This window comes from Aquila chrysaetos, chromosome 22 (assembly GCF_900496995.4).
Source record: "Aquila chrysaetos chrysaetos chromosome 22, bAquChr1.4, whole genome shotgun sequence".
NCBI classification, from domain to species: Eukaryota; Metazoa; Chordata; class Aves; order Accipitriformes; family Accipitridae; genus Aquila; species Aquila chrysaetos.
In genome coordinates, this window is record NC_044025.1 from 18091641 (window position 1) to 18106744 (window position 15104).

General features: G+C 42.9%; 2 protein-coding genes across 2 annotated transcripts; both read left to right on the forward strand.

Annotated features, from left to right (window-relative positions):
* Nucleotides 1–1006: 1006 nt before the first annotated feature.
* LECT2 (leukocyte cell derived chemotaxin 2) lies at nucleotides 1007–4084 on the forward strand. The gene is made up of 4 exons (XM_029998517.2): nucleotides 1007–1132; nucleotides 2552–2648; nucleotides 2791–2936; nucleotides 3465–4084. The coding sequence occupies exons 1-4, from the start codon at nucleotides 1081–1083 to the stop codon at nucleotides 3629–3631; spliced, it is 462 nt and encodes a 153-aa protein (XP_029854377.1). The 5' UTR covers nucleotides 1007–1080; the 3' UTR covers nucleotides 3632–4084.
* Nucleotides 4085–9913: 5829 nt separating this feature from the next.
* On the forward strand, nucleotides 9914–14679 carry LOC115334360 (myeloid protein 1). The gene is made up of 7 exons (XM_029998471.2): nucleotides 9914–10030; nucleotides 10525–10657; nucleotides 11547–11698; nucleotides 12226–12405; nucleotides 13183–13297; nucleotides 13853–14004; nucleotides 14442–14679. The coding sequence occupies exons 1-7, from the start codon at nucleotides 9985–9987 to the stop codon at nucleotides 14630–14632; spliced, it is 969 nt and encodes a 322-aa protein (XP_029854331.1). The 5' UTR covers nucleotides 9914–9984; the 3' UTR covers nucleotides 14633–14679.
* Nucleotides 14680–15104: the final 425 nt, after the last annotated feature.

Sequence of the window (15104 nt, forward strand, 5' to 3'; positions counted from 1 at the left end):
CCACCGGCTGCTGATGTTTCCATCTCCGGCAAAGATGGGTTTGAATCCTACGCAGCAGAACTGCTCTTGGTTCTGTTTTGGGATGCAAGGCCGGTCTTCACCCATTTGGTGCCACGAAAGACAGACAGCAAGGGCACAGCATTCCAGCTGAGAGCCCCAACCCAAAGCCATATCTAACCTGGGCTCTCAGTTTTTATTGCACGGGGAAGCAAAACGGTCAGTGGCTCCCAGTGGCACAGGCCGGGTGGCCAAAGAGCCGAGAAAACAAACAACTTCCAGCTCCTGGCTGTAAACCAGGGCATCGCATTCCCTCCCTTCCCAGAAGCAACACTCGAGGTAGCCTTGTTCGTGCTCCAGTGTTCTCTTCTTCTTCAATTTCCTGTAATTTTGCTCAGCCACAATATTATAGGGTTCCTAACATTTTCCGTTCAGGCACAGGGAAGATTGTAAACATCTGTCTCTCCCACTGTTAACGTTGAAGGTTCATCAGCAGCAACATGGCAATATCTGGGATGCATTAATGAAGCTAGCAAATAAAATCAGGGTGCAAGGGTCTCATTTCACAGATCGCCTAATCAGATTTTTCCAGAGTGATGCTGGGTGTGATGCGTGGCACAGAGCTGTGTCCACCTGGCTGAACTTCTTTCCATGAAGCAACAGCCGTGGTGGGAGGGCAAGGTACCCATGTGCCCAGATATTTTTGTCAGTTCATTTGAACTCTTTTCCCCTTCTCCACCCAAGTTATCTTGCTAAACATCAGGATTGTGCAACAGGCAGGAATAGTTACAAATTGTCCTTAAAATTTGGGTTTAATATTCACAGTTTTGTTGTAAACAAAAACACGTAGCTGCTATTGCTAAATAAGTTGGAGCCTCTCCACTGCCAATTAGCCAGGCTGGTGGTACACCTCAAGGGCTGCTCTCAGTTCTTGCTGTTGGCCTGAATCTGCAAGCAAATAACTAAGGCCACATCAATTTTCTGATTGGCTGGAAAAATTTGGATACAGCCTCTGTTGGGATGTATAAATAGAAGGCAAAGTATTTTAGACCTTTTACTTTGAAAGCAGAGCTCTCAAGGCACATGAAAATGCGCAGAGTCACAGCAGTCATACTCGTGATTGCGATCTCCAGTGGTGAGTTAGCTGAATTTTAGTAAACATTGCTCATTGTAGCTTGCCTTCTTTTTCTTTCTCTGTTTTGTTTTTTTTTGTTTGTTTTTGGTTGGGGTTTTTTTTGTCTTTTTTTAATGAAGTGTTTCTGTAAGGATTTAGGAACTGATTTGTTCTCTGCCATTTTTTACTTTTGGAAATAGAATAGTTTCATTGCAGAGAAACCTCCACAGAAAAATCCCTTTTAGATATGATAGAGTGGCAAAATTTTGTTGGAGTAATAATGTTGACTGAATAAGAAAGAATCAGCTGAGGCATATCAATTACTAACAGCATGCATGTTTTCTTGAAAGCCTTTTACTTAAAGATCAGCCCGCTGAGCATAGAGCGTTCCCAGAGATGTTTCTGTGTTTAATGTCATCACCTTTGATTTCACAAAGAATACACAATTCACTAAAAGAAATGAAGACTACCTAGAACAAAGGGCTGTTTTGCTTGAGGAAGGCATTAGAGATTTCCTGCACCCTTTTAGCACCAGACCTTCGGTGCCAGCACATCATTTCCCCTGTTTGTGTATAATCCCAGAGCCCAACCGGGATGGTGCCTGCCGAGCTGCTCACACACGCGAATAAACCTCAATTTGTTGCTTCTTACTAGACCAGCCCCATTCTTGCTAAAGCATCCTATGGGAAACCCTAGTAGTTTTTTGGGGGGGAGCAGGGCTGTTAGAGGCTTGCAGAAGGTACCAAGTCAGGAGTTGCCTTTCCCCCCTTCTCCCCTATCCGTGGGGCCATAGGATCTGCACGGGGTTGACTGTGGGTGATGATAGCTGGAGTCTGGAATAAAAAATAGGAGGATGTTACCTTACCGGCTGCTACTTTGAAACAGTAATATAGAAACACTGGGAGATACAAAATGCAATTAGTTAAAGGTAGATGACAGCTTGTATTTTTGACTGGATCCCACATTAGGGAATAGGAATGGACTCGGTGAGTCTCTCTCAGCATTATTTTTTACAGTTACAGTTCAGTACCCCAAGCTCCTGGGTGGCTCAGGTCACCTTCCAGGCAGAGATCCCGTAGCTCCAGCCCCACGCCTGCCATGTGAACGCAGCACAACACGTCTGCCCCGGGCAATGGCAGAGGAGTGGGTCACTCCGTGATGTCCCCTCCAGATCTATTCTGCATTTTTGGTTTGACGTCACTGCTTTAAGTACTCTCAAACACCACTGGACAAAGCATAAAACAAAAAAATGCTGTTTCATTGCATCCCTAAAATTAACTTGCATTGAAAGATCAACAACTTTCTAGTTCCCTGAAGCCTGATCCCTGGTTACAGAAAAGTCCAAAGGGACCTTGCTATTGATTAAACTACAGGGGCTGGGAAATTCCCTTTCTAGCTTGTGGGTTTCATCTTCTGTTCTTCTCTTTTCTTCTTTTCTAGCTGCTGCAGCACAATGGGCGAAAATCTGCTCAAGTCAACCTGCAAACAAAATCAGAGGCTGCGACTCCCAGGGCTGTGGTGGATACAACGACCCCAGGTCCTGGGCTGGGATGACGGGAGATGGCTGTGCTTGAAACTTTCTTAAAATAGGAATAAGCGTGAAAAAATGGGCGAGAGGAGGGTTTCTAGCTGGCAAAGTGCTCTGCCGCGGGCTAACCTGCCTTGCTCTTCTTCTTCAGAGGAGGGAGGAAGCACAGAGGAGTGGACGTGGTGTGTGAGGACGGCTCGGAGGTGTACGCACCCTTCTCGGGGAAGATTGACAAACGAGCCAGGCCCTACGGAAACGGCAACGCCATCGACGACGGAGTCCAGCTTTCAGGATCAGGTACCCGAGCTGAAAGGCATGCGTCTTGCAAAGCCTGATTGCGAAACGCTCTGATTCGTTTATAGAGCGTTAAAGTGAGCCAAAAATCATGAACCCAACCCAAACTGAAGTGTGCTTGCCTGTGAATCCAAGTGAAAACTGTAACTTTGAAATCCAGGTTCTGTTAATGCAGGAAAATTGATTGAAAGGATTACAGCATTTCACCTCTATTAAAAAAGGTCAAAGGATGAAACTGGCCCCTTTGCACATTTTAGATAATTAAAGGAACAGCCTCAGACTTGCTCATCCAGTTTTACCCACCTTAATCCCCTTCCCCACCCTCCTCCATGTTAATTTATTTCTTTTCCTATTCTCTCTTCTTGATGCTATAGGAGCATCACAGCATTTTCTGTAAGTTTTTTTTCTGCTGAATCTCTTGTCAATTTATTGTTGTTTGTATTTTGCTACTGAACATCATGACTTTGCCAGACTTTTAAACCATTTCATAGGAGCAACGGTTTCCCCCTCTTCTCTCTCCCCTGTTAACAGGATTCTGCATTAAGATGTTTTATATCAAACCTGTCAAGTACAGCGGCCCCATCAAGATGGGAGAGAAAATCGGTGTCCTGCTGCCCATGCAAAGGGTCTACCGAGGAATTACGTCCCATGTCCATATCCAGAACTGCGACTTAACAGATCCTACTCCCAACCTGTAAAGGGGCAGCTGCACATCAGGGGCGAAGCCTTCAGCCCCCCACTTGTGTATTCATTAAGTTGCTTGGGCATAGGTAGTCACTGTAGTAAAGTGGAAGCCACTAGCCTCAGGCAGTTGTTCCACCTAAAAAGTATCCATGAACAAAATGCCGGTGGTTATCTGAATATAAACAGCCTCGGAGTAAGGTATAACACACGCGTTAAAGCTGCTATCGTACCCCACACATCACTATGCTCGTAGATGAAGGCTGAAGCAGTGGGGAACGGACGAGTGGCTGGGACGTGGTGGAATCTCGACGCTCAGCAGCACCGCAGGGAGCCGTGCTGCAGCTCACTCGTCTTGGACTTCTCTGCTCTCTTTGCAGCCAAACATGAAGATTTCTTCAAGAAGCCAGAAATTTCACTTGTGCTTGCATATGGAAAATCACGTTATTAAAGGGCTGCTTCACTACAAATTGCTTTGAATTTCTTTGGTGCTGTCACAGAGTTTGGGCTGGGTTCTGCTTTTCTAATGCAGCTGGGGAAAAAAAACCTGTATAAAGCTGAAATCCAAATCTTTTCTGGGGCCCATGACCAAAAACATAAAACAACATTAATGAAGTAACTCATTCCTTTTCCCCAGACTCCTGCTTTAGGATTGCCTTGGCACACCCAGGTTTCTTTTTGTCCAAGTGAGGCATTTCTTTCCATTAGTAAATCAGCTGAAAACTTTCCCGGGACAACAAGTTCTTGTTAACAGGACAGGGCTTTTCAGGCCAAGGCTACCAACATGCTACTGGGAGTCTCAAGGGCTAAAGTGCTCTACAAGTGCAGCAGGCTCACGTATTTATTAATGCAACTGCAGCCGCGGATAAGCAGGGAAGCTGCTTCAGTGGGAGCTGTGTAAGTCCTGAGAGCAGATTTGTTTTTTCTAAGAAACCACAGAGAGGTATTTGCTACATCTCCGAAAAGTGCTTAACTTGCAGAGAGATATTTGCTACATCTCTGAAAAGTGCTTAACTTGCTGTGTTCCATTCACCTTCCCCAGGAACCACTTTAATTTTGCTATGAATGAAAAATCAGCACGTCCACATAAATATAGAGTCAAAACCTGCAGGGGCAGATAGCAACCAGACATTGAAGGCGAGTCAATACAATTGAGTTTGCTGTGAAAATAAACTTTTCATTCTGAAAGCAGAAACATTTCAGCAAAAGTCCCCAGTGTTCTCCAGTTTTGACCAATTTTTTAAATTTTCATCATGAAGTTGGTTGCCCGAAGAAAAGAAAGACTCCCACCTAAGTTTCACTTGGTTAAAATCCCAGGTTTAACCCAGTCGTCAACTTCCCACATTTGAAAAGGGAAGCTCCCAATCAAGCCCCACTTTTCCATGCAAATCCTAATGAAAGACTGAGCTGACCTTGCTGACTGAGCAGGACTCAGCCTCCAGCCAACACACCAGCCTTGCTCCTCTACAAATAACATTTTCCTCTGTACATTAATGACAACAGCTCAGCACTTTCCTGGTGTGTCCCCACAGACTGGTTTCACAAACCTCTTCAGGGAGCTATTATTTAATCCGAGTTTTTCCAGCAGCACAAGGTGCAGTGCTTTAGTGCAGGGATGCAGGATGCTCCTGCAGGTGCCCGAGAGAGGTACGGGGCAAATGCTAACACTTTCAGTTTTAGCTGGGGCTTGTCACCCAGCAGCAGAGAAGAAAAAGTAAATACCACTTTCTGGTTTAAGTTACAGAGCAGTTGGGACAAACAGTGTAAGTAAATCCAGCTTTATCTTTTCAGTCTAGTAAAAAAAATAACTGGCTGTAGAGGAAGGGAAAGTACAATTTGTAGCTGGCTCTGGGAAGGAAATAAAGGGCTAGTAAAATACACAGTTCTAGAAATATTCAGGGTGAGGGGAAAGGGTGCTGGGGGAAGTAACAGGGCTACTAGGCTTTTCAGGAAAGAGTTAGCAAACTCGGGCCATGCAGAATTGCTTTGTTTCTGCACCAGTTCTGCAGGGATCCTTTTCCTTGCTATCCCTTTTATTTCATAAGTTTGTACCACAAGGTCCCAGACTAACTGCCTAAGGCTACAACCCAAATCTACACTATACTCATCTATTTCCCCAAGCATTAGAGGACTTTTAGAGGATTCAGCCAGAGCTTTGTCCTCCCCACGAGATAGGACATAGGTAGCAAAAAAGATTTTGTGTTCCTCAATCCTCCTCATTAAAACCTGCCTAACTCAGGCTTAGCAAGTATGTTAATAAAGGCAAAATAAATTCGAGATGGAGTCTTCAATCAGAATTGTGCACTAGCACAACTTCAGCTTCACCTTCAGCTCATACTTAGCAAAAAAGAAAGCCAACACACTCAGATCTCCTACAGCCTGCTTTCTACTTAAAATTACCTGCCCAACCATGCCTCTTGGCTGATGAGCTAGCGCAACCTGCTGATTTTCCAGCGATACTACAATATAAGCCGTGTACACAAAGCTTAGTTAATCGTTGAGGCAAAATTCCTCTTATTTCAGCCTTGTCAGTGATCAGAAGGCTGAATAAAGAGCGAGTACAATTTGGTTTACGTTGTGCCAGCTTGATTTCCACCGTGAAAGCCTGTGCTGCTAATTGCACAAGTTCTTCTACAGTTAATTTTTAAAACATATTTTGTTTTATGATTAGCACAAAGAGTATTATTCATTTTTCAGAGAAAAGCTTTTAAGGTTCTTTAATAACATATTGTACGCAGGTCAGCTGGGAGGTGAGTGCTCAGCGTTGACATGTTCCCACACTGAACATGCCAGGCTAGCCAAGAAGGACAAAGCCACTTGTTCTATAAGATATATCTAGGAAGAGGATTTACCTTTTCAATTGCCTGCTAAAAGCCTGGCAAACCTACAGTCACGATACTGTGTCTTTACCAAGAAATAAGATGTGCAGCTCTCATTTATCCAATTCACTGGGGCTGCAGCCACACAGAGGTTGCAAAGAGGAAGGGCTTTATGGACAAAATCGTCAGGTTTTGGACATTGGTTGAATCCCACCGAGCTGAAATGCGTGTAAAGGAAAAGACAGAGAAACCAGCCCTCACTTGTGGGCAGCCGAAGGAGGATGGCGGTACAGCTGGAGGGAAACCGCAGGCCTTGGCTGGGGGGTTGGATGTGCTCTGGCTCAGGGTTTGGCCCTGGCTTTTGCTGATGTTTCTGCTCAAAGGGTCCACTACCATTGCCAAGGTGTGTCTCAGTTTTCTGGCTTTTTTCCTCCAAAAACCTTATTCCATCATTTTACCATCTGACTTTTGTCATTAAGGGATAATGTTATGATAATTAATATGCTGAGAGGGACTAGTCCAATGTTTGCAAGATTTATGGACACATGCATGGCAGGTACCATCTGTCCAAAAGCCGAGGTAACAGAGTCACAGTATCTTTGGAAAGGCTGAAGAGCAAAGTAGGGATTTCTCCTGGACAGCATCAGGCTTAACTCATTCCCTGCCTGTTAATATCAGCCCAAACACTCGCACTTGCCTGCCGCACTCCTCCTCAGTCCGTAAGATGACCTCGAAGGGACTTAACACAGCCAGGGAAGTTACTACTGACATAAAAGTGGCAAACGAGGGAACTTGCACCATTCATGCAAGAGAAAGAAGTCAGCATTTCCCAAGCCAGCCCACTTGCTCTCGGTGTGCTCCTCGCAGCGCTGCACGCTGGCTCCTCTCCATCTCCTTGCCCGCTCCCCACCGCAGGGAAGGAAATGGTGCAACTGCATCTCCCAGGGGCTGTGCAACGCCAGCCGGTTGTTCCATATCCTTCTGTTAGTGTGTGCTAAGCGGCCGATTCGCGCCTTTCTCAACCGCACCTACCAACTGTTACATCAACATCTCCGTTGCCCAACACGGGAATCCCACCAGCTTCGGTTCAGAGCTTCCTCATGCCCAAGGTGAGAGGTCTGCACCTTCCAGCTCGCCCAGGAAAGGTGGGGAACGCACCGAGAAATCCCAACTGCAATATCATATACTTGAAAACTGGTTTACTAAGAATACTTTACCAGAAGTGCATTAGATATATTATTGTAGCAAATGACATTTTGACACGTTTTAGAAAGAACAGAGCAAGATACAATGCTGTTAAGATCTGTTATGGAGAAAATATAAACAACATACACAGCTATGAGCAATTTGGAGTCAGCTCTGAGATGGAAAAAAATCGCAAGGAACAGGTACCTTAGAGCCATTTTACAAAGTACCAGACTGCAAAACAGGACTCACAGAAAAGTTTCTTCAGTGTCTGTGCACCTATAACACAGTTGTACTTCTCTCCTCGTGCCTACTAGCTCGGCTGGCTTTACACCCAGCCTTTTCTTCGCAAGGCTTTTTAGAGTCGACTGAGATGCTGCAATTCCTTCCTTGGTAAAATTAGGAGCATATGATTTCACAAAAGTCTGTAAAAACTGTTAGCTTTTCAAGGCAGGTCTGCCCCAGGTAAAATTTATATAATGACATACTTCAAACTCCACTAGTGCAAACTGGCAGTCAGGAATAAATAAGAAATAAAATCTGGTTGAGAGAGAGAGATCATTATTGCAGGAACCCCACTGGATACCCCTCAACTGGGAATGGCCAGGCACCACCCAAATAAAGTCTTTATTTTTAAACAGTTTTGTTTCCAGTAGCAAAAAAAGCTTACAGCAGCTAGTATCAAGCTAGCCAAGCTCAGAAATACTTTACTACCCCTGTGCTATGAAATCTTCATTGAAAGATGCCACCCATACCACCTCCCTTGCTGATTCTCTCTGTGAAGGAGAGCTGAGGGGCTTTTGCAGAGAGCTAGTGCCAAATGAAGGCGAGTAAGCCTGGAAAGCTGGAAAGAATATTACACGAGCTCTCCCAGCTTACAGCGACGAAGGCTGTTTCTGGCAAGGGTCACACAAACCCACCGTCTTTCGGTCCAGGAGTAAGCAGCATCACTAAATCCTGAATACCCAGTGAGAGCTCTTACCAGCACCTTGTATCATTTGTAAGCCTAGACTCTATTATATCGAGCAAATTTCAACCAAAAGCCCCATCAAAGCTAGATTGAGGGGACATAACATTTATATAAATATTTGTTTGGTGGCTACGAGTATGAAAAACAGCAGTTCTTTCTGGCAGGATGGGGGAGAAAGCAGCAGGGGTAAAATCAGCAAAGCCGCTTGTAATAACCCCAGGGAGGGCTAAAAGATCGTTTGGGGGTTAAGCATTGGCTGTAAAAAAAGCTTGGAACCACAAGTGAAAAATTTGTCTCCAGCTGCTTGTTCCGTGGAGATTTTCAGAAAACAGAATGTACAGATGCTCTTTGCAAACTAGAAGTGGGGCAGAGACACATGCGTTTCTCCTCTGAATAAAACCTGCAGGACTTCCAGAGGTTTCTGCAACTTGGAATATCAGATAGTTCACGTGAAAGGGCCATGACTCACTTAAATTTCATATTAACTAAGACACGTCTGTAAAGAAAATCTAATGTTTTTCTGTAAGCAGTGCAGAAAAATCAAACCGAAGGATTAAAAGAGACACTAAGGAGCCTGCTTAATAGTACAATAGCTGAAGTCAAGCACATACTAAATGAATAATTTTAAAGTGTAGAATCTTTTAACTCCATGTCAGTTATGCCATGCAACTTCAGTATGCAACTGTTTTGTTTCAGAACTTGAAGATATTTTAGTAAGAATTTAGTTGTCAAAAACTAGGGTTTCAGTGAAAAGACTTCATGGAATAAGTCCAGGCTAGGTGATAATTTCAGCCAAACAGGAAAAAAAGACATGTTTCCATGCAAAAGGACCTGTATTTCTTAGCCTAACTGAATACTCATGCTATACCAACCATTACACCTTCATGTGTTCTCTGTCACTCCGTTGGAAAGCTTTGATGGGCACATACACCTGGGGAGGAGGTACTGGAATGAGCAGCAAAGGACAAAGTGGTTACATCTACCATGGAGTTTTGCCCATCTTTTCCTTCCAACTCAATCCTCTGGACTGTATTCTTGGTTCCTACCATTTTTGGCCTAAGTGCGCCTTTGCTTCAGGAGGGGGAAGAAAAGGTGTTAAGAAACGGTTCAACCAGAACTTCCTGAAATGTGGGATCGTTCGTTTCCATCTGTTACTGTGTGCTAAGAGACCAATTATTTTATCCGTCTTTCCCAACCAGCTCTAACAACTGTTAGAGTTTGTAGACATCCTCAGTGCCTAATATGGCAACACCATCTGTCCAGAGCTGTAATACTTTGCTCAAGACTGATTGGCCAAGGCAACAGACTTGGACTTTCAAAAACACATAAATACCCCAGGCAGCTACTGCTCAACGTCTTTGATTCGATCAAAGATCACCGGTGGAACAGCCACAAAATGCCAGCACTCAGTCTGGTCGCTCTGGTCAGCTTGGTGTCCACTGGTGAGTTGAGATTGCTATATTGCAGTTGGTCTTGACCGGTTTTAGGTAGACACTAACAAATTATTGAAATTTGCTCAAACATAAATAATGCTAAGTTTTTTTAATCTAGTTTTATAATGAATTAGAGTAACATGCACAGTTATGACTATTATAAAATAGGGAATTAGGTGGAATTTAGAGCCATATATTGAAGTGTTTAGAGGTTTCATGAAGAAAGTAGTTTAACTTATTTCACAAACTAATATTAAAAATATTTATCTATAGCTTTACTTTGCTTTTAGCATATGTACCTTAAAATAAGACCTCAAGAAGGAGGGCTCAAATCTATATAGCCGGTTGTACAATGTTCTTTTACCTACAGTTTCTGAAATTATAAACTCCCATGAGCTCATGTCTTCCACTTTAAACACCCTATTTAGCACCTTAACACTTTCTGTTGTACTGTACTAAGGACATGGTTGAATTTTCCCCATTTTCTTCTTTTGCATGTGAAGTTTTCGCCAAGCAGTTGGACACACATCCGCCCCAACAACAACACAGACACTGGGCACAAATCTGCAGCGGGAATCCCTTCAACAAAATCCGGGGCTGCGACAGATACGGCTGTGGCCATTTTGGTGCCGACAGGTAACGCGGCAGGGCATCGGGAGTCTGGAGCAGTGGGGTTCGCTGTTGCTTTCTAAATGAAATGTTCACACGGGATAAAGAGTTTAACTAGAGCTGGGACTTAGAATGAGAGAAGACTGTTGTCTGCAGGACCTCTTACTCATTTTTGGGATGTTACTTGCCAATCTCGCAGAAGTGCAGTAATACCACTACTACTGATGCATGGGGGAAGAAGCAAGACCATTACATGAATTAGCAGCCAGAGTAAAGGAAATGGAAAGTATTTCAAGGATTTGTGTCATTTATTCTTGTTGCTTATAGACCAGATATTTAACTTGCATTCAGCAACAGCTTACAGGAAGCCAAGTAGATTAATTTACACAAGCTAAAGGTCTGCCAGCATCATTGTCTTTAAGTAGGCACCTCATAACAGAACAGGTTATATTTCCCTGAAAAATGCTTTTATATGTAGAATGACTCCTGCCTTCCCTGCATTTTCCTGTCGTCTCCTCTCCCCAGGCACTGTAAGAAGTGTCCACCCTCATCATGCAACTTCCAGATTTCTAAATGAGAAAATGTAAAATAGAATCTTGTGTTTGACACCAGCACAGATGTATTTTGGGGTAGAACAAGGGTACTTTTCCATAGCAGCTAGAAACACCCCATGAACTTGGGGAAAATTAAAAGTATGTTTAATATTTAAAATCTCATTCCCCTTTAAAGAAGGTCAGAGTAATACAAACATTTTACAATAAAAAAAGACGGATCAAAGCCACTATTTCTTTCCAATTTCATTGCAGATGCAAAAATTTTGTTAGACAAACTTCAGATACTATACTGTGTTAACTGATCTATCTATACATAATGTTAAGCCTGGCAGACTTCTCTAATTTCATATTTATGTTTTCAGGCACAATGGTAAAGGAAAGCATGGGGGCGTGGATGTCATCTGTGCTGATGGAGCGATGGTGTATGCTCCTTTTAGCGGCCAGCTCTCCGGACCCATTCGATTCTTTCATAATGGAAATGCCATCGATGATGGAGTCCAAATCAGGGGATCAGGCAAGTAATAACAGCAGATATGTTGTGAGGCACGCACAACTAATCATTTTATTTACCTGAGTAAGGTTTTTGTGACTCTTCAATTCAAGCAAAGTGTTGATTAGTCTTACACCCTCTCTAGTTTCTACAGCACAACTAGACTGCTGCTAAGAAATACCAGAAATCAGCAGCAGCAGGAGGTAGTCCTTTTCCCAATGCTTTTCTTGGAGAGGACCGAAGAAGGGAGTTGAAAAACAGGTAGCAGAAAAACAACCACCCCAAATAAAAAAAAAGAAATAAAGTATCAGAAATATGCCCTCAATCGTGCTGAGACGATGTATTCCTGACGCTATTTTCCAACGCCCTCTTTTCTTCTTTTCCGCAACAATCCAAATAATTTTGATTTCAGGATTGTCAGTACCTTGACTACATTTCTGCTTCATCGTTACAGTCTTCAATAAGAGGCTAGCACGGAAGGTTTCTTGCTCACCCCAAGAACAGATGCATCTGATGTTTCCTGACCTCGCTTCCTCTCCTGTCTCTTCCAGGTTACTGTGTAAAGCTCGTCTGTATTCACCCCATCCGGTACCACGGCCAAATCCAGAGAGGGCAACACCTCGGGAGAATGCTGCCAATGCAAAAAGTATTTCCTGGCATTATCTCTCACATCCACGTTGAGAACTGCGACCACTCCGATCCTACTCATTTACTTACACCTAATACACCTGGTAAAAAAAAAAATCCCCACAACCCCCCTTCCCAGAATAAGTAGTATAATGAATGAAAATTAAGTTGTTAATTAATTTCAAATAAGGTAAACAATATCAAATAGCAATAGTCCCCCCTGTCTTAGGTTCTCCCTGACAGCAACATCCAAAAGAAAATACGCATTATAAATACAGCGTTAACAGGACTGTAGACAGTGTTACAGGAAGGAGAATGTATCAGCTTAACAAGTTGTATTTCTTGCCCCCCCATGCCACAGCAGCGTCAAGTCTCAGCAATAAACTGAGTCAGACATCTCTGTTTGTATGCTTTTAACTGCTAGCAACATTCTCAGTAATGCATCTTAGCAGACTTTGGGATGATTCTTTTTAAATACAAATTACTACAAGCAAACATTGGTAGTAAGGGAGAAGAGGACTTGAGGAGTCTAGTCCCATCAGCCTGGGCATAGAATAAGAAACAAAACTGAGTCTTTTCCCATTCCTCAGATTACACTCTAGGAACCGCAATACTCTTTTGAATTTTTGTCTTTAAAGCATGTTCCTTGTAGGAGAAAATCCTGATTTAGAAACATTATAATCCAGTCTTAGGTCTACATTCTATTTACATTTCCTAACAGATGACGAATTTTGTGGACAAAACATCCAACTACACACGTGGGATGTAATTCCAGTATGTTCCTACCCAACTAAAATGAAAACATAGTAGTTACAAACATGTAACACTTAAAACAGAACCTAAAAGTGAACTTTAATGTGCTGTGTTTTTGTATTTCAAAGTTGTTCCACCGTTCCCACAACAAGACAGTCACTGGGCAACGGTGTGCTCCGGCAATCCTACAAATGAGATAAGAGGCTGTGATAGGTATGGCTGCGGATACTACGGCGCTCCAAGGTACTATTTTGCTCCTCCACTGAAATAAATTTGAACTCTGTTTAAGCTACTCAAGAATTACAGCTTTGAAGGTTTAGGTTGGCCATGAGGTAACATTTTCACTACAAGGGTAATTGCAGCACCAGAACAGGCTGCCCACATTGTTCATAAAACCTCTGTGCTTGGAAGCTTTTATGACTCGGACTAAGCCGTGCCTGACCTGACCTGGTGTTAGAACAGTCTTGACTCAAGTGGAAGGTTGGACTTGATGTCCTCCACAGGTACCTGGCACGCGACATTTCTGTGACTCTACAGTTCTATTTAAAGGTTTGGAAGAAAGGCACGGTTTTTCCCTCCAATTTGCAAAACTGCAACTCTAACAGATCATCAACCCTACATGGCATTACATCATCTACACCAAAACACTTTTATAGGTTCTTCAGCCAGTCAACTATGTCAACACTGTCTCAGTACAAACAACCCACTTCCAGATGTTGCAGCATGCTAACTCATCATCTATCTCTATATAACGTTAGGCCTGACAAGAGACTTCTTTAATTACATATTTGTTTTCAGACACAACGGTAAAGGAAAGCACGTGGGTGTGGATGTCATCTGTGCTGATGGAGCAACAGTGTATGCTCCCTTTTCTGGCGAGCTCTCTGGACCCATTAAATTTTTCCACAACGGAAATGCCATTGATGATGGAGTCCAAATCAGGGGATCAGGTAAACAGCTATTTTTCACTTAATATTTCTTTATCTTGAGGTCATATAGGATGTATTACCTTGCAGCTAGCCAAGTAGTTAAGCAAGGTACATGTTTTGAAACACTGCATCTTCTATCTATTTACATGCAGAACTTTTTGCTTCTATGTTAGAATGCAAATAATTGAGTTCTGTAGAATGTCTTCAAGCTTTGGTCTTTACTGAAGCAGAAATTCCCACCTTTTCCCTGCCTCCCATCTTCCCTCCTCCACCAAGCCAAGAACTCCAACTGCTATCTCTATTTTTTATGACCACAGTGTCTTTGCTATTTTGGTATTTCCACGGTTGCTATCTCGGTGGAAATGACAAGGCAGAAAATGTTAGTATTTCTGAAATACTACAGAAGAACAAGTGCTTCATCAGCCATTGGATGTTTTACCTCCTCTTATTTTCACCAGGCTTCTGTGTAAAACTCGTCTGCATCCATCCCATCAGATACAACGGTAGAATTTCCAAGGGACAAGTCCTTGGGAGAATGTTGCCAATGCAAAGAGTATTTCCCGGGATCACCTCTCATATTCATGTTGAGAACTGCGATCGCTCAGATCCTACTAGCAATCTCGAAAGGGGGAAAGGGCAAAGAGTGTGAAATGGAAATGTAGTAAATTCCAAATAAATTCATCTCAGCATCCAAAAGTTGTTTTTTCTTCTCATGCACAACAGTTTATGTTACTACCGATTCAATACTTTGAGCCTTACATAATATTGCACAGTGCTAACATTAATATATATTCCAGGTACCAATTAGGTACTGTTAAATCTTAAGTACCTGTGAACATTGTATCTTAGCCTAATTGACAAACTTCACTACACCTTGGAAAACAAGATTACTTTAGATTTTGAAGGCACCTGAACTGTGGAAAACTAGAGGGAAATTTACTGAAACACTCCATAAGGTATAAAAGATGCTGTTGGAGTTGTCATGCCAGAACAACCAGTGTCTTTACCGGATGGCAAAAGGGACTCCGCACACGGAATAAAGATCTGAGTTTTTGTTGGAATTTGCACTTACAAGAGAATAAGGAAGTAAGCAAGCAATGACTAATTATAAGCTTTTTCAA